Source organism: Eptatretus burgeri, chromosome 9 (genome assembly GCF_056783735.1).
Source record: "Eptatretus burgeri isolate ZD-2024b chromosome 9, Ebu_testis_v1, whole genome shotgun sequence".
Classification (NCBI taxonomy): Eukaryota; Metazoa; Chordata; class Myxini; order Myxiniformes; family Myxinidae; genus Eptatretus; species Eptatretus burgeri.
In genome coordinates, this window is record NC_140969.1 from 35,786,061 (window position 1) to 35,811,094 (window position 25,034).

The following is a 25,034-nucleotide window of genomic DNA, read 5'->3' on the forward strand; positions in this document are numbered from 1 at the left end:
GTGGAGAGTACCACAGCATTTGTTGGCCTGTGAGTGGGATGTGGCACTGTACGGCACAATGTAGAGTCATCTTCAAAAAGGAAGAGGATTTTTGAGCTTCAGATAGGTTCTTAACCCTTAATAGGTAACTTTCACCCTGTAGTAACATCTGGGCAACTTGGGGTCTTTCAGCTCCCACCCAAGGAAACAAATTTTAGGAAAAAAAAGTTCCAAATCATTTTATTGCAAAAACATTATGTACATCACAAATTGAAACCCCTTGCAATATTTTAAGACGAAAACTAGAGTACTCCCTTCCGAGGTTGGCAAAATGAGTGCCAGCATGCTGGTATACTGTCGGAGTGGTGACCCGTCCAGGATTGTGCCCAATAGCCAAGTAGACTGCTTAAGCAGCACCAACACTCTGCACAGAGTATGGTCCCAATCTCCTCTCTAACTATTAATGACTTTTTATTATTTTATTTAGAAGAAATGTCTTGAGACCAAAATATGCCTTAAATTTTTTTTTTCATAGATAAAATCCCACATTCTTACCTCCTGAGTCCTCAATAGAAACCTCCTGGGTCCTCAAAAATCCCGTTACCTCTTACGTGTTACTGTAGTTGAGGAACAAACTGAGCCCATGAACTGCCTTGTAGCACACCAGACTTCACTGGGGCAGGAGAGTAGAGGGTTACATTTATCGCAATGTATTGACTGCACGAGTAGAGGCAGTCAGCCATATATGAAGGCGGCCGAGTATGCCACGTGCAGCGAGGTGGGCAAGCCGAGCATTATGTGAGGGTGAGGGAGTGTCGAATGCCCAAGATATGTCCATAGAATTGAGATTTTGGGCCTCCATCCATTACTGAGAGAAGAGTAGTGTAGCATGTGTGGGGTTGAGTGACTGCTGTTTTATAACAGGAAAGACTTGACATCAGCAGTAAAAAAAAAACTTCCTGTGTACTTTAAAAACTTATTGGTCTGTAGTTCATTGAATCTGGTAGTGATGTTTGCTGATTTATAGGCAGATGGGGGGGGGGGGCAAGGGGGGGTGGTATGTAGGACAGGTTGAAAAGCTCATTCAGAGGAGAAGCAAAAACAGCAGACCAGGATTTGAGAACATGGGTACTGATGCCATCTCTTCACTTTCAAAAGCCTTCCATTTAGCAGTACTTAGACAAAATATTACGGTATTTTACCTCATCTCATCTCAACCAATCAGATTTTCCACCTGCTTAATCAGACAAAATGGCAGCTCATAAGAAATACAAATCATGCTTGGAAACACAATAAGCAAGAGTTTAAAAGACCTTTCCCATATCCTTTTATTTTTTTTCTCAAGACTACATTGGGTAAGGTGTTTTATGAACTCTCTTGTTGTATTTAGTGATTTTTGTCCATGTCTCCCAAGAAGAAAACTGTTGCTGGTGGTGAACAAAGTGCAAAAAAGTCTAGGAAAGTGATGTTTTTGACACAGAAAGTGGAGGTTTTGGATAAACTTGGTCGAGGTGAGAGTGTGGCGTCACTGTTGCAGACATTATGGCGTTGACTCGTCCAATATCCACCAAATATAAGAAATGCGCAGAAAACATATGGGGTAGTCAATGCTCTGGTTTTACGTCGCACACGAGTGTGGCTCCAGTGCATAACGTGTGAATTTATCGGTGAGAGGCCTGAGCCAAGAACCTAACCCCTTTTTTCCCATAGACCCTTGGTCCTATCTTATGCGGATTTGGTTTATGCAAGGATTTTTAGGAACGTAAACTCCTTGGTAATACCAGGGTTTATTGTGCATGTATTTCAGTTTGGCCCAATCATCTGTTGAGTATTTGATCAATGTTACTTGTGCACAGTGCACAGTGAATGAGTGCAAGCTCACCATAAAATTTGGTTACACCCAGTGGTGTAGTGCCAAACCTCGAAGGACCGGAGTTCTGCAAAATTATCAGCTGTGACGTCATCGCCAGATTTACCGTCTCATCAAGTTTTAACATGACACTGAAATGGTATAGTCTCCCAAATGAGTGATGAAATAAAAACACATTTTACCATGATTAAAAGAAGAAGAAAAATAAAACTCTATCCTACTTAAATTCACAATTCAGAATTCCATTTAAAACAAAATAGTCAGATCAGTTGGTCTCGACTCTAACCAACGATGTATTGCAATCGAGAACTTCAATTTAATTTTATTTTATTTTATTTAGTACCATGTAGTAAGGGCTGGTGGGATAGCCCAGCCCCAGATCTTGAGGCACACACACACGCACACACACACACACACACACACACACACACACACACACACACACACACACACACACACACACACACAAACACACACACCTCTAACCATTCTCGTCTGGGTTAGAATCCCACCCAGCTATAAACTGCCATCCTGGTGTTTCACAGGCAGGGAGATTCATCATTATGTGCCATCCCTTGGATGGACATTAAACTGGGAATCCTGTCTGCCTGTGAAGTTATTATTTGTTTTTCACATTAGTAGTTGTCTTTCTTGGAGTTGATGAAAGGACATAAAGCTTTGGGGCCAGATAAACATTTGACACTGTTGAAGGAGATGACACAGCAGGTAACCATGATGTTAACATAAAGTCATGCTTGTCTGGGTACACCATCAACATCCCAACTGGCCCTTTTTGCAAACTTTATTTGGTGTGAAAGTTGTTAAAATCGTTTGGCTCTGTTCATTTTCGTACCATTCGAGACGTGATGGAGTGAGTATCGGCAAATCTGCGTTGGGGTACAGCCATCTGCGTGTTCTGTCTGTGTACGGAAACTGCCAGTCGCTGGCTTGTATGCAAGCTCATGGAGGAAATTCCATGGGAGTAATAAAAATATGGACAAAATTAAGGGAGTGAGAGGTAAACTTGGACTTGAGGGCATTAATTTGTTAAACCTGTATGACTTTCTGGGAGGAAGATTGATTAACAAAGAAGGGATACAAGGTGAGGTGAGATGTGGTATAAGACTATAGCTCCGTCTGTTGTTTGAGATAGTGACAACCAGACGTGTGATTATAATCTATCTTCATTGTAGGGCTCTTTGCAGGCCTGTGAAGATTACAGATTGCTCTCTTCAAACTCATGTCCACTTTGACAGTAAATATAAGTAACAAACAGCACATCTCTGCTGGAGTTCGGGAAAGACCAGCTCTTTAAGGTTCCTCTCATCTTTCTTTGACCCATACTGGAAATGTTTCACAAAATTAAGTTAGGCTTTTTAACTTGGCTGTATCTTGGTTGACAACACCATAAATGGAGTTTGTTTGTCTTTCTTTATACTACAAGCACCAATAAGGGGAGGAAATGAACAGAATTAACGGAGGAATGGTCTTTGTGCAGCCTCGTGACGTGACAAACTTTACTCTTGGAAGCTTTGCTCCGATGAGTCCACGTCTCAGCAGTCCAGCACATTCAGGTGGACAAGGTATTTTCTTTTCTAACACTGAGGAGTTTTGGTTGGCCTTTATCAATTTGCCTGTCCATGCTTGTTTCAGTCACTTATTGATCTTACCATTCATTCCAGTTGCCTTTTTCCATAAAATATATAGAATTGTCCATGCAACCAATTGGTTGTGCTGTGTGTGCACAGGACAGAGGAACGCACCGCAGGGCAGGGGTCGAGGCAGGAGGGACACGGAGCTTATTGGGCAGACAGTGCGCATATGTCAAGGCCCATACAAAGGTGAGATAATTGTACAGTTTTCCAAAAGATGCTTTATTACAACTATCATTATTACCTCTGCACACCGACGGTGGACGGAGGTTATGTTTTCATCCCTGTCTATCTGTATTTTAGTTTGTTTGTCTGTGAGCAGGATATCTCAAAAAGTTGCGGATGGATTCGGATGAAATTTTGGTGGGCAGGTTGGATGTGTAACAAGGAAGAATTGACTAGTATTTGGTGAAGATTCGAATCTGAATCTGGACACAATTTTTAAAAAGTGATTCTTCACCATTGAGAGATGGGGCCAAAAATGACATACATATATATATATATATATATATATATATATATATATATATATATATATATATATATATATATATATATATATATATATATATATATATATATATATCATGGTATCTCAAAAAGTGGTGGACGTATTCGGACAAAACTTGGTGGACACATTGGGTGTGTGATGAGGACTAATTGATTCGATTTTGGTGAAGATCCGAATCTGGATCCAGGTGGATGTATGCACTCTACCGAGTGCCCTTCTCGTTATTATCATGTTTTTTTTCCATGTAGAGTTGTGTTGCGTTTTAGGCAGCTGGCCCTTTTATATGATTGTTCTCTTGCAAATGGAAAGCCGCAACTACTGTTGTTTATATTGGCAGTGGAATAATTTTAATTGTTTTGTGCGACTTACAGGTTACATCGGAATGGTCAAAGATGCGACGGAGTCCACTGCTCGTGTGGAGCTTCACTCTACATGCCAGACTATATCTGTGGACCGCAGTCGGCTCACCACAATGTACATTCACAACCTGAAACGTGACATTTATCTATCAATTATAAGTCTGCTTCTTTGCTTGCATTTTTGGGAAGGTTTTTTTTAAATCTTGTGTTTTTTATTCTCTTCTTTTAATTGTCCAGGGATGCCCGAAGAAGACCAGGCATGACGTCTGCTCACGGCCGCACACCAATGTACGGATCTCAAACCCCACTGTATGGTGCAGGTTCGAGGACACCTCTGTACGGTTCTCAAACTCCCATTCATGAAGGTATTCAACACAAATATCGTCGTCTTCTTTCGGCTGCTCCCTTTAGGGGTCGCCACAGCGGATCATCCGTATGATCCGCATAGCGATTTGGCACATGTTTTACGCCGGATGCCCTTCCTGACACAACCCTGGTCGCCTCTTACGACACAGGGATATGGTACACCTATTTTTTTTTATTTTTTTTTTTTGTATACCTTGGTCGAGGCTCGTATGAGAGCAAACACACAACTCACAGCAAGGAGGCATGAGACAAGAGGGGCGGGAGTGGAAGGGACAAAACAGTGGGGAACAGACACATTAGGTGAACTGTGGAAGGGAGAGGGATGGGGATGGGACGGGGAACATGGCAAAGAGAAGATGGACATTTCAGGGACTTTCAGGAAGGAAAGCAGGAGAAATGAAGGAAGTGGGCTTGGGTGGATTATCGGGGGTAGAAAAGATTGAGGATTTGGATGGGGGAAGATAAGAGGTGGTGGTGAACAGCTGTTTTGAAAGCCTGGAGGGAAGAATGGGAAAGAATAGAGTGAGGAAGTTTATTCCAAAGGCGGGAAAAAAGAGGAATGAAAGAGTGAAGATGAGCAGTGATTCGTGATTTTGGTAGTTTTACCAGAAGGGGGTTGTTGGCGGACCTTGAGCGCCCTGTGGAAATGTGGTGGGGACAAATCGCAGAGAGAGCAGGGGGTGCAAGGCTGGAGAGGAGTCGGTAGAAGACAGAAAGACCACCGACCAACCTGCGGTGATTGAGTGAGAGGCCCAAAGACTCGGCTTCATGGCGGGAGATGCCGATGATCTTAAATGCCCTGGTTTCGACAGCGTTAAGCCGAGAAAGGTGGGAGGCAGGAGCACCAGCCCAGAGGGGAGAGCAGTACTCCATCAGGCTACGGACAAAAGCTTTGTAAGTGGTCAGGAGCTCAAGAGGGCCGAGGAAGGACTTAGCACGACGGAGGATTCCCAGTCGGCGACTGGCTTTTGAGGCGAGGTTGGAAATGTGACTTTCCCAGGAAAGGTCATGGCAGATAGTGAGACCTAGAAGCTTGAAAGAAAAGACTTCTTCCAGAGGATTGTTGAGAAAGTGCATGGGCCGCGGTTTGTAAACGGTCCTTTCGAAGAGACATAGTGAGAGTGTGAGATTTGTCTGGATTGAAAGACATGTTCCACGTGTTGGACCAGTTTGTGATTTTATCCAGATCTGCAGTGAGTGAAGAAGCTGCTGCTTGCCGGTCTGAGGGATGACAGATGGTACGGCAGAGGGTGGAGTCGTCGGCAAAGAGAAATAGAGGATTTTCCAGAGAGTCCGAGAGATCATTGATAAAAACCAGAAAAAGAACAGGGCCCAGAACGCTACCTTGAGGAACTCCAGCCTGCACAGGAAGAGGGGATGAAAGAACTCCATTTAGGGCCACACGTTGACTGCGACAGGAGAGGAAGTCTGCGAGCCATGAGTGGAGATGGCCTTGAATACCATGGGAAGAGAGTTTGGTGAGTAGGGCAGGGTGCCAGACTGTGTCAAAAGCACGTGATATGTCCAGGGATACGGCTCGGATTTCCTGTCTGGCATTGAGGACCTCCATCCATTGATGGGAGAGCAGAAGCAGCATATCCAGGGTAGAGTGACCTGGTCTGAAACCAAATTGATGATTGGAAATCAAGCCATTGGAGAAGAGGAAGGATTTCATATCTGAAGCGATGATGGATTCCATAACCTTGCTGATGATTGGGAGAAGGCTGATTGGTCTGTAGTTATAGGGATCTGTTTTTGCACCTTTTTATGCAGGGCAGTGATGTTAGCAGATTTCCAAGCAGATGGCAGATGACCTTGGGCAAATGAGAGGGTGAATAGAACAGAGAGAGGGTGAGCAAGAGCAGAAGAGCAGGCTTTGAGGACACGTGGGCTGATGCCGTCTGGACCGGTTGCAGAATCTGACTCGAGGTTGAAAGCAAGCTCTCCACCTTGTCAGGAGAAAAGGATACAGAGTCCAGGGACAGTTGGGTGCGACTGGGTAAAGTGGGTAGAGATAGTGATGGGTTTAGGACACAAGATTTAGCTGCAAACACCGAGTTTAGACATTCAGCTTTATCACGTGTGGAATCAGCAGTGCGGCCATTTGAGGTAAGGGAGGGGATGGAGGGGGAACATACACCAGAAACAGATTTGATTAAACGCCACCAGGATTTTGAGGAGGGAGAGAGGTTTGAGAGTTCAGACTTGAGATGAGAAAGATGTTGTTTTCTGGCTCTCCTGAGGGTAGATACACACTTGTTCCGAGCTTTGTGGAAAGAACTGAGATTGCCCTCAGTTGGGTTTGCTTTCCATGAGGCAAAGGCAAGTTGTTTCAGGACAACTGCCTCGCCACAAGCTTCAGTAAACCAAGGGCGGGAGGAAGGGTAAGACAACTGAACACGAGAGGGGATAAATCTGTGCATGAGGGAGAGCAAGTTTCTTTGAAAGAATTCCCAGGATGAGTTGATGTTTGAGAAAGTAGTGATAGGAGACCAGTCTGTAAGTTTGATGGCTGCTCGGAGACCCTGCCAGTCGGCTTGAGTGAAATGCCAGACTCGACGGCGGTGAGGTGGTTCTCTGATAACAGCCAGAGAGATGTCCACTTTGACAAGGACGTGGTCAGAAGAACCAATTGGAGCGAAGGAAGAGCAGCAGATATTGTCAGGGAAATTTGTCAAAACCAGATCCAGAAGAGATGGAGTACCATTGGTTGAGATCCGGGTCGGGAAGTTGACCGATTGAGTCAGTCCCAATGAGTCGCAGAAAGCTTTTGCTGAGGTGCCATGGCAGGTGAGAGAGGTACCCACACCTAGCCAACTGGCGTGATGACAATTGAAGTTACCACATAAGAGGAAGAGAGAGTTTGGATGAGAAGATAGAAGATGGTCCATGTTTTCGGATAGTGAGGTGTAGATGGAGTCATCACTGTTCGGTGGACGGTACAGTACACATATAAACATGAGGTGGGAGTGGAGGGGAAGCCGAAGCCAGAGGTATTCCTGGGGGTGTGGGGGAGTGAGAGCAGTGCATGGAGAGTGAGGAATAGAGTCTTTGATGAAGAGAGCAACACCTCCACCAGGACGAGGCTCAGGTCTGTCATACCGTAAGAGGGAGTAACCGGGGAGAGATACTTGGGAGTCAGACACGTCTTGGGAGAGGAAAGTTTCTGTTTGGCAGATAATGTCTGGTTTGTCAGTGGCAACCTGTATGGAAAGATCTGAAAGGTTTGAGCGAAGGCCCCGGATATTTGAGGTCCACACTTTTAACCGGGGTATACACCGGCCCAGTACACTGGTACTCATTTCGCCGACCTCGGAAGGATGACAGGCTGAGTCAACCCCCTGGTGTATTAATTCAGTGGCCCGACTGGGATTGAACTCAGGACCTTTTGTATCCCAAGCCGCTTCCCTAACCACTGCGCCAACACCAGGCTGTATTCAACACAAATATACCACTTGATAACCACTTCTTGATTCTCCCATGAGGCTCATGGATGTGTTTATAGTCCACTTATGATGATACGGGTACTCGTACAATTTTGAAATTGTTGAAACGATCAAGTTTTGCTGTATTAGGAAGTATTCTTTTTTTTTTCGCAGCCTTTCGGTTTCGTCCACACTTTTAAGCTTTTGAAATTTCTTATCACTTGGTGGTTTTTAATTTTCCAATTTTGATATTTGTGCCGATTATAGTCATACATACATATCTGGGTATCATTTTTGCTCTTTTAACGACACATCTGAAGAGTGTAGCTTTTTCTTAGATACAAACTCAGATGGCAGATTGAGTCAAGTGGAAACACATTCTTCTAATCTTCTCAGTGGTTTCATTTGGTTCCTAAATTCACCACAGAAACAGATGAGTAACACAGTGGTACTCAACCATAATCATTGCTTCTAATTCTTCATAAAATGGTGTCACTTGTACCCAGAGTACACCAGTAGTTGTAACTTCTCTCTCAATCGGTGGCTGCTTGAAGTGAAGTTCTGTGTCATCCATGCAATCTGTCTGCATGTGTGGCTGATTTGCGTGACAGTTCTTCCATGAGACAGAGTCCTTGTTAAACAAATTATATGGGCTAACGGGCAGTGAAAGGGCAAGGGGAACAGGGAAATTGATTTTATCAAATGGGGGTGAAAGGATTAATATGAGAGAAGTCAGGCTTATTGGAAAGGTCCTGAGAGCAGAAGGGGAGTGAAAGCACTTTTGGTTTTTTTTTATCCCTTCTCGAGGCTCGTATGAGAGCTAACACACAATGCATAGCAAGGGGGGCATGAGACGAGAGGTGGGAGTGGGAAGGACAAAACGGTGGGGAACAGCGACATTAGGAGATCTGTGGAAGGGAGAGGGATGGGGCTCGGAACATTGGGTATACAAGATGGACATTACAGATGGATACTTGAGAGGAGAGATTACCTTTTTCAATACTGTCGGACCCCGCTATTCATGAGGGATACGTTCCTGAAAAATGCTGCGAATGTCAGGGTCCGGGAATATAGGGGCATTGTTTAAAAAAAATAAAAAAATATTTGACATGGTCTCTGCTCGTGGAAGAGTGATTCGGGACACAACATAACAAGGGGAGACACCAACAGCAGGGTGGAGGAAGAAAATAGTCAGAGACGGACAAACAAGGGTGCAGGTAACAATGAGGGGTAAGGGAGAACGCAAAGAGTGAATATATGGATACATAAGCAAAATTGTTTGACCAGTTTGTGATTTTTGTCAAGGTCTGAGAAAAGGGAAGAAGATGCTCCTGTTTGTCAGAAGGATGACAGATGTCATGGCAGAGAGTGGAGTCATCGGCAAAGAGATAAAGAGGATTTTCCAGAGTCAGTAAAATCATTGATGAAGTTTAGGAATAAGATGGAAGCCCAAAACACTGCCTTGGTGTACTCCGGGCCCTGACGGAGAGGAGAGGAAAGGGTTCTGTTGAGAGCCACAGTTTGACTACAAGAGGGGAGGAAGTCAGTATTAGAAGAGTGGAGTTGGCCGTAGATTCCATCGGCAGACAGTTTGGAGAGCAAGGCAGGATGCCAGACTATCATAAGCTCGAGATATGTCCAGAGAGACTGCCCTGATTTCATGTCTGATATTGAGGGCCTCCATTCATTGTTGGGAGAGGAGAAGCAACATGCCCATGGTTGAGTGTCCAGGTCTGAATCTGAATTGACTATCTCAGATGAGGCTGTTAGAGGAAAAGAATGATTTTATGTCAACTGCGATGATGGATTCCAACGATAATTATTGCTGATTATTGGATAGAATGAAAATTCCATGACCTTGCTGATGATTGGAAGTACAGTAAGCTAATTGGGCTGGAGTTAAGGGGGTCCGTTTTTGCACCTTTTTTGTAATGCTGTGATGTTGGCTGATTTCCAATTTCTGAGGTGGATATAGGTGACCAGTCCTGAAGTGGTATCTTTTTAAAGAACGTGAATATGCGAAGCAAGAATGTTGAAGCAGGTTGCACTTTATGACCCGTGAATACATCAGTATGGCATCCAACAGTATGGCTAATTTCAAAGCCGCAGTGGCACAAGATTATTCTTTGGCACACCGAACGTGTCCTGGACGTTTCAGCATCACGCAGAGGCAAAGTGAGCTTGGGCAGAAGTGTCCCGAAGGCCTTCAGAGCACACAAAGTGGCGCAGTGGTGGCACAGTCTCATTGAAATGTTGAAGGAGGCCTTGCGACATCGACTTTGTCCATGTTGGTGGAATGGGTCTGTGAAAGAACATTGAGAGCACGGCAACATTTAATATAGTGCAGTCAAACAATAGCGAGGTGAAGAGAGACAGAAAATGTCATCAACCACCAACAACACTGAGCCTGTATGTGACCAGTTGTGCTCCGTTGTGCTTGTGTCTGCCAGATGAACTGATGACTCTTCTTTGGATCCTCTTTATCTAAATTGTACTCTCACTGTGATTCTCATTTTTTTACTTATATATATATATATATTTTTTTTTTCGGAATGCAGCTATATGAGAGGTCATATGTGCTTACTTTTTCCTCGACAAATTATTAATTATCAAGCCTGGAACAGTCATCTTGGGTCAGGCCTCATAGGAAAAAGGTACTTTCCTGACCCATCTAGCATGACTGCTCCCACATGCCTGGAAAACTTAACACCCTCATATGTCTTTGTGATGTCGTCGACATCACAACTTAGTTATGAATTCAGTGATTGGATGACAGGATAGTTGGCAGAAAAAACTATGCAAATTAAAATGTATTTTTGAAGGCCTCTCATATGTATTTGATCTTTCATCTCCCACTTCCTTTGTCAAATTGAAGAATGAGGTGTGATTTTTTTTTCCCCTCCGCCACCGAAGGTGAAGGACGTTATGTTTTCACCCCTCTCTGTCTGTCTGTGGGTAGGGTATCTCAAAAAGTTGTGGACGGATCCAGATGAAATTTGGTGGGCAGGTTATGTGTGCGACAAGGACGAATGGATTACATTTTGGTGAAGATCTGGATCCGGCTGGAGAACTGTTTTTTATTTTTTTTTGTACACACTCTCGAGGCTCATATGAGAGCTAACGCGCAAAATGTACAAGAGGAGCAGGAGACAAGAGGGGCGGGAGAGGGAAGGAAAAAAAACAGTGGGGAACAGAGACATGAGGATATCTGTGGAAGGGACAGGGATAGGGTGGGGTACACAGGGTAAACAAGATGGACACTACAGGGACTTTCAGAAAGGAAAGGGAATTTGAAGGAGGTGGGTTTGGGGTGGATTTTTTTTTGGGGTGGATTCTGAGAGATCATTGATCATTGATGAAAAGATCGTGGTTTTGGATGGGGGAAGATAAGAGATGGTGATGAGAAGATGTTTTGAAGACCTGGAGGGAAGAGTGGGATTGAAGAGAGTTTGCACAGACTTGCCCAGTACTTTGCACGGTGGAGGATGCCCAGTCTGTGACTGGCTTTGGAAGCCAGCTTGGAAATGTGGCTTTCCCAGGAAAGATCATGGCAGAGAGTGAGACCCAGAAGCTTGAATGCAAGGACTTCTTCAAGAGGATTGTTGAGAAAGTTCATGGGGGGAGGGAGGTGGGGTCCAGACGGTCCTTTCAGAGAGTCATCGTGAGAGTGTGAGATTTGTCAGGGTTGAAAGACATGTTCCACGTGTTGGATGAGTTTGTGATTTTTATCCAGATCTGCAGAGAGTGAAGAAGCTGCTGATTGCCAACCTGAGGGATGAAAGATGGTATAGCAGAGGGTGGAGTCATCAGTGAAAAGATAAAGAGGATTTTCCAGAGGGTCAGAGAGATCATTGATGAAAACCAGAAATTGAACAGGGTCTAGAACGCTGTCTTGAGGAACTCCAGTCTGGACAGGAAGAGGGGATGAAATAACTCCATTTAGGGCCATGTGTTGGCTGCGACAGGAGAGGAAGTCTGTGTGCCATGAGTGGAGATTGTCTTGGATACCACAGGAAGAGAGTTTAGTGAGTAGGGAAGGGTGCCAGACCATATCGAAAGCATGCGATATGTCTTGGGATATGGCTCTGATTTCATGTCTGGCATTAAAGATATCCATCCATTGTTGGGAGAGTAGAAACGGCATAACCAGGGTATAATGACCTCATCGGAAATCAAGCCATTGGAGAGGAGGAAGGATTTAATGTCCGAAGTGATGATGGATTCCATAACCTTGCTGATGATTGGGAGATGGGTGATTGGTTTGTAGTTGCAGGGATATGTTTTTGCACTTTTTTATGCCGAGCGGTAATGTTTTAAGTGGTTCTTCACCATTGCGAGACGGGGCCAAAAATTATATGTGGTACGATATCTGAAAAAGTTGTTGATGGATTCGGATGAAACTTGGTGAACAGGTTGGGTTTGTGACCATGACAAATTGATTCCATTTTGGTGAAGATCCCAATCTGGATCTGGACTCTTGAATTATTTGATTTTTTTAAGTGATTCTTCTCCATTGAGAGATCGAGCCAAAAACAGTATCGTACTGTAGAGCATTATATTTCAAACATGTATTGGGCCCGATCTGTTCTCGTAGATCAGGCATTACGTGGCGGAGGTATGCGCTTTACCAAGTGCCCCTCTAGTTTTTCTTTGTTTTGATTTACCAGTTCATAATCTCCATTTCTTTCCAATACCTCACCCCCTCCCCAACCCCTCCTCTCTTTTTTATTTTTCCTTCCAGGAAGCCGAACACCTCATTATGGTTCTCAGACGCCTGTCCATGACGGCAGCCGCACACCCAGCCAAAGTGGAGCTTGGGATCCAAGCAACACAAACACTCCAAAGTACCTATTTGTTCAGTTTAATCCTCATTGATATTGTAGCATTCCACTGATTGTCCTTTTTCATTTAATTTTACTGCTTTTTCTTTGGACAATCTGATAACACTTATACGGTTTTGTTTAATATCCTTCCAGCCGCACAGACGATGAATTTGAATATGGTTTTGATGATCCTTTGCCATCGCCACAAGCGTACGGACCCCAATCCACCCCGCAGACCCCAGGCTATGCAGATGTGCCATCACCACAAGCCAACGCACAGTACAACCCACAGACCCCTGGGACACCTGCAATGTGAGTTCAGTTGTGCATTCAGTGTGCAGCTACTGTTTGCCGGCCAACGAGTAAGCAAGGCGAACCTTTTTTTTTTATGCCTCCGGTGATGAAGTCGCCGGTGACATTACGTTTTCGGGTTGTCCGTACCTATGTCCATCCATGCTAATTTTCTCTGTTTACTCTGCAACTGCTTATCCGAATGACATTTTCACCATCGGCGCGAATACTCACGTAGAATGTTTTTATGATAATTATGAAGTCATAGGTCACGTGTTGTAGCAGCCATGTTGGAAAAAAGGGGAAAAAAAACTTTGGACCTCTGTGTCTCCAAAGCTGCTTCATGGAAAAAAAATTTAAACTTGGCACATGTGAAGTACCCCTCATAGGAAACGAGTGGGATTTTTTTTGATGTCATTGGTGGGTTTGTTATGACGTCATTGCATATGTCAAACGCTTTATCCGATCAGTATGAAAATTTTTGAGGGTCATCCAGGGCTAAATTGTAATTGGGGGAAAAAATTGTTTACGTCATTGGTCACCTGGTTCGGCAGCCATATTCTTTTTAACAGAAACCTTAAAAAATCTTCTTCTCCGAAAGGGCTGAACAGATCGAGGCGAAACTATACATGTATGATTGCATATCCATGAGGAAGAAAAAGTTCTCAAACTATGACATCATAGGTCATATGGTTTGGCAGCCATATTGGATTTAACCTCAAACCCTTAAAAAAACCCTTTTTGTCAGGTCAGGTTCAATCTGTGACCTGCTACAGGTACCATGTAAACCTGTACTAACCTGTTCCATGGTCGGGTTGTCGGCGACTAAACCGTCTCCCCCACCAGGTTTTCTGGTGAGGAGGGTGTTTGGATATGGACACCCAGCAGGATTAAAAACAAAACCTGTCAAAGGGTGGAGGAGCTCCTTGTGAGCCAACGGCCATCCATATCTAGTGCCCAACTGTGTCTGCGGACGTCCTCCTGTCGTTGGGTCACTTCTTATTAGGAGGTTGGTGGCAGGATTTGCACTCCGGCCACCGTAAAACCCTTCATTCCGCAAAACGCAAAAACGCAAAAAAATCTGAAAACCCACTCCGTAGGAGTACCTCCTGTGCAGCTTCCCTTCGCAGGGCAGCTCACCGGATGACGGGATTGGGGCAAAGCCTTCGGGACCCCCAATCTTTGATAGGAGGGAAACCACGGGGTAACATCCCTGGGTCAGATTGCGGGAGAGTGTGTCGGAGTGGTGCTGAGGTGTCGTCCACCAGACGGTGGTCTCCTTGGGTTAACCTGAGGCGGTCCCTTCGGGTGGGTGCCTGGAATGTCCTATCCCTAAAAGAGGATGATCACCTGTCTCTGTTATCATCTGAGCTCAAGCGTTTGGACATCGGGATTGCAGCTCTCTCTGAGGTTCGGAGACCGGATTGCGGCGAGATAATGGTGGGTGGTTACACCTACTATTGGTCTGGTCGCTCTGATGGTTACCATACCCAAGGAGTTGCTGTAGCTGTGTCCAATAAGCTGACCCCAATGATAATTGAGGTAACACCGGTCAACGAGCGTATTATGAGATTAAGGATTCGTCACTCCTTAGGTGTCATTTCCCTGGTCTCTGTTTATGCTCCGACTGAGGCGAGTGATCTCACCGTGAAGGATGCATTCTACGCCACACTCGAGTCTGTGGTTGATCAGTGCCCCAGACGAGATACACTTCTAGTCTTGGGGGATTTCAATGCATCGACTGGAACTGATAGCGATGTGCATGAGACATGTGTTGGTCTCGATGGGTCTGGAAATGTGAACCAGAATAGCACAAAGTTCCTTAATTTTGCAAGAAGTCATGGAGTGAAGGTGGCTGGTTCATGGTTTCAGCACCCACAGGCTCATCGCTGGACTTGGGATTCCAACGTTGGTGGTGTGGCAAAGGAGAATTACCATGTGCTTGTTGATGGTCGCTGGAGGATGATCTCAAACTGCAGGGTCTTCCATAGTGCTCAATTCCTCAAAACTCAACCACAGGCTTGTTGTAGCAACTCTGACGTTGCAGCTTAAATCTGGGAGAATGGTACCATCCCAGCCGAGGCTGGATGTTGCCAAGCTCAGGGATGAGAGAGTAGCTGAGGAGTTTGCGAACAGGCTGAGTGGACACTTGGGAGGTCTGGGTGCTTTGGGGGGTCCTGAAGAGTTGTGGAGCGCCTTCAAGACCACCGTCCTTGATGTTGCCGGTGGATGCCTTGGAGCTCACCGCAGGGCAAAGAAGAATTTTGTCTCTCAAGGGACACTGGATACCATTGACCAGAGTCGCAGGGCCAGGCTGAATGGCAGAGCTGAGCTGTTCAGGGAGCTGAGGCGTAAAACTGTACGTGCACTGAGGGTGGACAAGGAGGCCTATGTGCGAGGAATCTGTGAGGGGGTAGAGCATCACCTGTGGACAGGTGATTCTCGTCCCGCTTACAGGGGAATTCGCGCATTACGTTCATCCAAGCCCATCCCTCGGAGCACTACAGTTCGAGCAGAGAGTGGTAGGCTCTTGACAGAGGAGTCTGAAGTGAAGGCCCGCTGGGCCGGTTACTTTGAGCGGTTGTACCAGGCTGATCCCCCAACTGTCGAGTTGGACGTCAAGGGTGTTACAATCCCTGTTGCTGACCCTCGAATCAACTGTGGTCCACCTACACTTGTGGAAACACGGGCTGCGGTGAACCAGTTGAAACGGGGAAAAGCTCCAGGGATCTGTGGCATCCATGCCGAACTTCTCAAGGCTGGTGGAAATGCTGCACTCGTGTCGTTGCATGCAGTTTTGTGCTCTGCCTGGAACACAGGCATCATCCCAACTGACTGGAAGAGGGGCCTTGTTGTCCCTCTCTGGAAAGGGAAGGGTGATCGCCAAGACTGCAACAACTACCGAGGGGTGACGCTGCTCTCAGTGCCGGGCAAGGTCTTTGCTCGGATAATTCTCGATAGGGTTCGCCACCATCTGCTTGAGCACCAGCGTCCAGAGCAGTCAGGCTTTACACCAAAGAGGTCAACGATTGACCGTATCCTTGCACTTCGTGTCCTCACCGAACGCAGACGAGAGTTTCGGCAGGGGCTGCTTGCAGCCTATGTTGATCTCTGTAAAGCGTTCGATTCAGTGAATCGGGATGTCCTCTGGAGGATTCTTGGTCTTCGTGGGGTGCCACCAAAACTGAACGATCTGATGTCTGAACTCTACTCTGGTACTGAGAGTGCTGTGAAGTGTGGTGGTACCATCTCTGACTTATTTCCAGTTGTTACTGGAGTTCGTCAGGGATGTGTACTTGCCCCCACACTTTTCAGCACTTGTATGGACTGGATTCTAGGGAGGATGTTGGAGAGATCAAGTTGCGGTGCGTCATTTGGGAATGTCAAGATCTCGGACCTTGACTTTGCAGATGATGCAGTCATCTTTGCGGAGACTTTAGACATCCTCTTGGGGGCCCTCGAGGTGCTGAATGAGGAGTCGGAGCCGTTGGGATTACGGGTTTCTTGGGTCAAAACTAAGATCCAGGCTTTCGGTGACATCTTGGATGCTGCTGTCCTGTCTGTGTCTGTTTGTGGTGAGGATGTTGAGGTCGTGGAGAGATTCACTTACCTTGGCAGTGATATTCATGTCTCTGCTGGCTGCGAGTCAGAGGTCAATAGACGTCTGGGTCGGGCCTGGGGAGTCATGGATTCACTGGATCATGGGGTGTGGCGCTGCCGGTACCTGTGCGGGAGGACGAAAGTCCGAGTCTTCAGGTCCTTGGTACTTCCAGTCTTGCTCTATGGGTGCGAGACTTGGACTCTGACCAAGGATCTGAGACGGAGACTTAATTCCTTTGGTACCAGGTCTCTTCGGAGAATCCTTGGCTATCGCTGGTCGGATTTTGTGTCCAACGAGCGGTTGCTGAGAGAGACTCAGATTAGATTTGTTACCTGCATAGTCCGTGAGCGTCAGTTGCGGCTGTATGGACATGTGGCTCGTTTTCCTGACTCTGATCCTGCTCACCAGATTCTCTCAGCGAGGGAGTCTCATGAGTGGAGGAGGCCAGTGGGTCGACCACGTGCCTCATGGTTGCAACAGGTTGACCATCATCTCAAAGAGATGGGGATGGGCCTGGCATCTGCCTGGGGGATGGCCAGACGGAGGCCCCTGGAGTACCGGCGGAAAGTGGACGCAGCGACGTGCTGTTCTGGCACATGCTCCCATACCTGACCTGACCTGACCTTAAAAAAAAAATCTTCTTCTCCAGAACGGCTTGACAGATCGAAGAGAAACTTCACCCACATGTTCCCTAATCCTTGGGGATACCAGGTTGTTCACAAATAATTTATGTCACATGGTCTGGGAGCCATGTTGGATTGAACGAAAATCTTTGAAAAATTATTTCTCTTGCACCGCTTCATCAATTGACACGAAACATCACAATTATGTTCTAGTAGTGATGCGGAGGGAATGTGTTTTCAATTTCAACCTGATAGGATTCATGGTCTGGCGGCCAGAATTATTTAATATTCTTAACCTGGGTTCAGGGATTTCAATCAAACTTGGTACAAGTATTTATAATGAAGTAATAATGTGGGTGGAGGCATATCTGGCGACGTTGCGACGTCGAAGAGTGCCCTTCTAGTTTTTCTTATTTTGTTGGTTAAGGGGTAAGGCATTTTCAACTGACATTTAATTTTTATCTTCCCTTAGGTACAACACAGATCAGTACTCGCCATATCCAACCCCCTCCCCTCAGGGTTCCTACCTCCCGACGCCGAGCCCCCAAAACTTTCACCCTGCACCCAGCCCAGTCGGCTATCACAATACAAACTCTCCTGCCAGTTTCCACCCCACACCTTCCCCGATGACCTATCAGGTACCATGATTTCTCCATCTGTTGTATGTCATCCTAGCACCGGTTTTCTTGTTTTGTTTTGTTTTGTTTTGTTTTTGACACTGCTGCTGTATTTAATTGTTGAAAGAGCGTGGAATATATTTTTTACCAAACCACTTTTTGAAAAGAGAACTTGCTTTGCATGTAAAATAATATAGCCAGCTTTTTTTCATTGTAAGAGAAAATCTGTTCATGGTTCGTGTGCATTGAGTAACCAAAGTCACAAGTTCGTCCAAAGGTTCTTCACAACATGATATTCCCACAGTGTTGCCAAGCAGGTGCATGTCCTGTCTCCAAGAGCCACAGTGTGTTGCAGAAATTAAGCCAGCTGCAACAACAAACCTTTTTGTCGTCTGCTCAGATCTTGCAATTAATTAATCGAGACTATCGATTTATAGTTGTTGAAATAGCCTTGCAATTCATGAAAAAGCCTCGAGGTAATAGTTCATGACCATCATAAAGCTGAATGGTTGATCTCCGATGATTTTTTTTATTCCTACTTTTTGGTCATGGGGGAACGCACGATTTTTGAGGAGCAAGCTATTGCCAAGACTGTTATCTATGTGGTTGATACTTTAGAAATATTTTGTGAATAGCATTTTTGACTTTTGGAGAAAAAAACAATTTACTACGAGAGTAAAATGAAGAGAAAATAAAAAAGAGACGTTCTTCATTGCACCAGACAATTTGATTACAGCTTGCATGCCGGTTACATTTAACTGTGTTGTCATTTCACCAACTGTGGCCCAAATGGATGAAACTTAATTTTGTAGTGTGTGAACATAAAATTGATGTCAGGGGAATGTCAGATTTTATTACCTCCACCAACGAAAGTGGACGGATGTTATATTTTCCTCCTCCTTTGTCTGTCTGTCTGTTTCAAAAAGTTATGGACGTATTCGGCTGAAACTTGGTGGACCGGTTTTTATACGCCCGATATATATATATATATATATATATATATATATATATATATATATATATATATATATATATATATATATATATATATATATATATATATATATATATATCGGGGCGTATTATGTGATACCGGTCATCCGTCCGTCTGTTCCTGTCTGCACTCCAACTCCCAAAGTTTTCAACTTTCACGTTTCATATTTGGTACAAAGGTACAGACTGTGGAGACGGTATGTCGTGACATACGTTCGTCATCTAAAGTGGTTGCCATGGCAACCAAGATGCTGTTTTCCATGTAGTAGCACAATTCTGTATATTCCTTCTTGTTCGGGCGTATATTGTGCTCACTTGCACTCTTGTTATACGCCCGATATATATATGTGTATATATATATATATATATGTGTGTATATATATATATATATATATATATATATATATATATATATATATATATATATATATATATATATATCGGGGCATATTATTTAATTTTGTCTACCAAGTCGAGGCTCGTGTAAGACTTAATACACAGAAACATATAACAAGGCAGGAGACGAGGCGAGGGAGGAGGGGGTGGGGGGAGGACAAAATAGTGGGGAACAAAGACAATCGGATATCAGTGGAAGGGAGAGGGATGGGGTGGGGTACACAGGGTAAACAAGATGGTACTACAGGGACTTTCAGGAAGGAAAGCAGGGAATTTGAAGGAGGTGGGTTTGGGATGGATTAACGGGGGTAATAAAGATCAAGATTTTGGATGGGGGAAGATATAAGGTGGTGGTGAACAGCTGTTTTGAAGACTTGGAGGGAGGAGTGGGATTGAAGAGAGAATGGGAGTTTGTTCCAGAGGTGGGAAAAAAGAGGAATGAAAGGGTGAAGGTGAGCAGTGATTCTTGAGTTTGGCAGCTTCACCAGAAGAGGGCTTTTAGCGGATCTTGATCTCCTTGAGGAAATATAGGGGGGGACAGATCACAGAGAGAGTGGGGGCAGGGGGGAGGCCAGAGAGGAGACTGTAGAAGACAGACCACCGACTTGCCTCCAGTGAGAGTGGGAGACCCAAAGACTCGGCTTCATCGCAGGAGATAAGCCTTGGTTTCCAGTGTGAAGTCAAGTGAGGTGTGAGGCAGGAGCACCACTCCAGAGGGAAGAACATACTCCATCAGACTATGGATGAAAGCTTTGTAAGTGGTTAGGATGCCCAGTCAGCGATTGGCTTTTGGAGGCCAATTGGGAAATGTGGCTTTCCCAGGAAAGAGCATTGCAGATAGTGAGACCCAAAAGCTTGAATGAAAGGACTTCTTCAAGGGGATTGTTGAGAAAGTAGATGGGGGGGGTGGTTCAAGACAGTCCTTCAAGAGAGACATGGTGAGGGTTCTAAAGGGTCTAAAATGTCGTGGGGGGTGGGGGGGGGGGTTGAAAGGTGTTCGGGTTCCAAAAGTCTACATGTTGAAGAGGTATGTTCCAATAGTCCGTAATTAATAGACATAATTTATATTGCTAGCCAAGGTCCAATAATAAGTAATTAATAGACATAATCATGGTCCAACCCACCTTTAAACAATTCATAATAAATAGACATACTCACAGGGGTCGAGCAAGACTACCTCAATGAGGGTTCACCGTCCACCCGTGTTATCCAGTTTTATATACAGTACTTGCAGAGTACCCACCCCCGAGGTGGGTCAAGTTTGAGCATTACTTGCTGAGAAAAAGTATAATCTATGTTTTTCAAGAAGACTCGAGATGTTTGCGTGATGTGTGCTTAAAAGGTTCGAGATAGTCGAAAGGTCGAAATGGTACATTCCATCAGTAGTTAGCATCTCAGGGGTCAAAAAGGTCTCATCTCTCAAGCATGTAAAAAGGAGTCTAAAAAGGTCCATATGGTCTAAAGCTCTAAATGGTCAATGGTTCAAGCATTCTAATCTGTCTAAGGATGTAAGGGGTATAAAGGGTGTTCAAGTCTCAGGGGTCGAAATGGACTTCAGGAGGTCTAAAGATCTCAAGGTTCAAGGAATTTGGTGGGTATAGAATGTAAAAAGGGTTTCAGGGGTCTTGTGGTGGGCTTGGGATCCTAGGATCCTGAGTTCAAATCCCACTTGGCTGTTGAATTAATACTAGGTGGGGTTGACTGCCTGTCATCCTTCTGAGGTCAGCAAAATAAGTGCCAGCTTGCTAGTATCCTGTGTCGGCGTGGCGACCTGACCAGGATTGTGCCCATTAGCCAAGGAGACTTTTGAGGCAGCACCAATGCTCTGCACAGAGTATGGTTCCGATGGATGGATGGATGGTGAGGGTGTGATTTTTATCGAGCTCTACAAAGAGTGGAGAGGCTGCTGCCTGCCGATCAGAGGGACGAGAGATGGTACGTCAGAGGGTGGAGTCATCAGCAAAGAGGTAAAGAGGATTTTCCAAAGAGTCGGAGAGATCATTGATAAAAAACAGAAAAAGCACAGGGACAAGAACACTGCCTTTGATGTACTCCAGCCTGGACGGGAAGAGATGAAAGAATTCCACGAAGTGCTACGTGTTGACTGCGACAGGAGAGGAAGTCTGCGAGCCATTAGTGGAGATGGCCTTGGATACCATAAGAAGAGTTTGGTGAGCAGTGTGCAATGCAAGACTGTATCGAAAGTTCGTGATATGTCTGGAGAGATGGCTCTGATCTCATGTTTGGCATTGAGGACCTCCATCCATTGTTGGGAAAGCAGAAGTAGCATGTACAGGGTAGAGTGACCTGGTTTAAATCCAAACTGATGATTGGAAATCAAGCCATTTGAGAAGATGAAGGATTTGATGTCAGAATCAATGATGGATTCTATGACCTTGCTGATGACTGGGAGCAGGCCGATTGGTCTGTAGTTGCAACGATCAGTTTTTGCACCTTTTTTTATGCAGAGCGGTAATGTTTGCTAATTTCCAAGCAGATGGCAGGTGACCTTGAGCAAATGAGAGGGTGAATAAAATGGAGGGTGAGCAAAAGCAGCAGAGCATGTTTTTCCGTCGATATATTTGGCTGTCTGTCTGTCTGTCCCTCTGTTTGGTCCAGTGCTCCGTTAATACAATGGCGATTTCGATGAAACTTGGTTGGTGGGTTCATACCATGACCTATTTGTGTGCAAATAAGAACCTTTGCTATGGACACCACTGTTGCCGAGCAACGGGACTTTGAATTTTTTGAAAAATCATAAAAAATTTATTTTTTCAAAAATCGGGCCACGAGTGACTGTAGGCAGTACATTCAGCCATATTGTCAAAAATTTCCAGCCGGATCCTATGAAAACTGTCGGAGAAGATAGACTTTGAATGAACCCTGGTCGAAAACAATAAAAAAACGAAGTTCGTTATGTCTCAGAGACTATGAGTCAGATATACATGAAAAAACTGGTATGGTAGGTTCATGGTATGTCCGAGTTATGTGTGAGAAAGAACTGTTGCTATGGACCGCTCCATTGACCAGGAACGGCCGAAAAACCTCTAAATGTGGGGATATTTTAACAAAAAAACAATCTGCAGCATTAACCCTTGAAGCGAGAATCATGAATTTTCTTGTGCTTAATCCTCAGGTCATTCCCCCATCGAACGGGCCCATCGCGTCAGGTTCTATTGGGTAATTGACTACCCATGTCCGCCTACCAGCTTGTCTGTCTGTGTGTCTGTATGTCTGTCTGTATGTCCCAAGCATAGCTCCGTGGGTTTTGATCCGATCCTGATAAAATTTTGGTGGGAGGTTTATATCATGATCTAGTTGTGTTTTCCTGAGAATGGGCGTGGTGCGCCCATTATGGGTGGAGCCACGCCCAAAAAAACGTGTTTTTAGGGGGTAGCCGATTTCAATTTACATCTTCTCCTCGGGGGTTTGTCGAATCTGACAGGGGTTTCGGTATTTGGTTAGCCCATTGGCACCTGCATAGCCCCACGGAGCTCGATTTTTTTTTTTTTCGTCACAAGGTCAAGGTCACAAGGTCACGAACTTAGAAAATTGCGAATTTTGACGTAAAAATCCACCTTCTCCTCGGGGTTTGTCAAATCTGGCTGGGGTTTCGGTATTTGGTTAGCCCAATGGCACCTGCATAGCCCCACGGAGCTCGATTTTTCATTTTCGTCCCAAGGTCAAGGTCACAAGGTCACGAACTTAGAAAATTGCGAATTGTGTTTTTAGGGGGTAGCCGATTTCAATTTGCATCTTCTCCTTGGGGGGTTTGTCGAATCTGGCAGGGGTTTCGGTATTTGGTTAGCCCAATGGCACCTGCATTGCCCCACGGAGCTCGATTTTTCATTTTCGTCCCAAGGTCAAGGTCATAAGGTCACAAACTTAGAAAATTGCAATTTTGACATAAAAATCCATCTTCTCCGAGGGGGTTGTCGAATCTGGCAGGGGTTTTGGTGTTTGGTTCACCCAATGGCACCTGCATAGCCCCACGGAGCTCGATTTTTCATTTTCATCACAAGGTCAAGGTCACAAGGTCACGAACTTAGAAAATTTCGAATTTTGACATAAAAATCATACGACCACCCAAACTTTGAGAGCTGGGATGACAATATTTTTATGCATAATCTTGAGGTCATTCCCCACCTAAAGTCTTCAAACCATTTTGCTCTATCTCGAACACCTTGCCCGTGACGCCCCCTTCAAGTTTGTTTTTACGCTGATTTCATCAAAGTGTGGATAATCCGAGGAGTGCGAAATGCCATATAGCCTATATGACGTTATATTGTTCCTGGAATGTTCCATCGGAAGTTTTGCACCAAAGGTCATCATCCTTGACCTTTGACCTTTAAAGTTCACAAAGGTCAAATTTTCAAAGTTGTGGGAATCGAACCGCGTTTTCGACCTTCTTTGACGAACTAACTCCAATAAGCTATAGCACGTATCCTGTTTCCTTATTTTATTGTCCACAACATTGTTTTGTGACCTTTAAAGGTTATGCAAAGGTCAAATTTTGAAAGTTGTTGAACGAAACCGGGTTTTCGACATTTTGCAGCTCATAACCTGTCACTCGTACCACATCATGTTGATCATTTTTATAACTTGGTCAAACATTATCACATTGTCTCATCCTTGACTTCTAAAACAATCTACATCGTCAAATACCGTTCATGAACCATTGTCGTCTTCAGACTTGTATGTATGTATATATATAATAACATCATATTTTAGAGGAGTTTGTTATTTACCTGTGCTCCCTTTTTTATTTATTCCTTCATTTTAGTCAAGCCCAAGCCCCAGCCCTTTGGGATACAGTCCGATGACCCCTGGTACTGGATCTCCGAGTGGTTTCAATCCTCTGACCCCTGGTGCAGCTATGGACACCAGTGCTGCTGAATGGCACACCATTGACGTGATGGTCACCGTGAGGGAGTCAACACCCGATGGACAGCTTGCAGGACACACTGGTGTCATTCGCAGCATCTCAGTAAGACTGCGGGTCCCTAGCCAAACAGATTATCAAACAGTAAAATGTTCTTCTAAAAATAAAATTGAAAAAAAACTTCAACCTTCCTCATGCAATCCGATATTTCAAGGTAATACTTTGTCATACATGACCATACATTGTTAGTTTACGTAGTGCTGAGGTTTGTTGTTCTTTAACATTTCCTTGGCAGGGTGGAATGTGTTCGGTTTATTTACCTGAGAGTGACAAGGTTGTCAGTGTGGCCTGCGAGCACCTGGAGCCCGTAATCCCATCAAAATATGACAAGGTAATGAAGACTATGGCGGTCATCGATTTGTATTTTATTCCTGATGGAAGAGAGATTTTCAAATTTTACTTTGAGTTTTGTTTGCAAAAGGCTGAGTAATCTTTGTAGATTAATAACATTTCAGAGAATTTGTCTTTGTCGTGTTACCAACCAATGCCTCAAATCATGTTTTTCTTGCTTTAATGCATGGTTTGAAAATGAAGATGGTGACAAAGGAGATAGTAAAGAGGGTGGAACAGTGAGTAATAATGGAAT

General features: G+C 44.7%; 1 protein-coding gene across 4 annotated transcripts in view; it reads left to right on the forward strand.

Annotated features, from left to right (window-relative positions):
• The window catches only part of SUPT5H (SPT5 homolog, DSIF elongation factor subunit), a 131,629-nt gene that overhangs the window by 103,721 nt on the left and 2,874 nt on the right, over nucleotides 1-25,034 (forward strand). For all 4 annotated transcript variants that reach the window (XM_085894730.1, XM_085894732.1, XM_085894731.1 and 1 more), the window contains 9 exons: nucleotides 3,348-3,432; nucleotides 3,598-3,690; nucleotides 4,384-4,486; nucleotides 4,609-4,736; nucleotides 12,904-13,006; nucleotides 13,139-13,297; nucleotides 17,973-18,138; nucleotides 24,290-24,493; nucleotides 24,684-24,779. In XM_085894730.1, coding sequence (XP_085750856.1) covers nucleotides 3,348-3,432; nucleotides 3,598-3,690; nucleotides 4,384-4,486; nucleotides 4,609-4,736; nucleotides 12,904-13,006; nucleotides 13,139-13,297; nucleotides 17,973-18,138; nucleotides 24,290-24,493; nucleotides 24,684-24,779 — 1,137 coding nt within the window. The remainder of the gene's footprint in view (nucleotides 1-3,347; nucleotides 3,433-3,597; nucleotides 3,691-4,383; nucleotides 4,487-4,608; nucleotides 4,737-12,903; nucleotides 13,007-13,138; nucleotides 13,298-17,972; nucleotides 18,139-24,289; nucleotides 24,494-24,683; nucleotides 24,780-25,034) is intronic.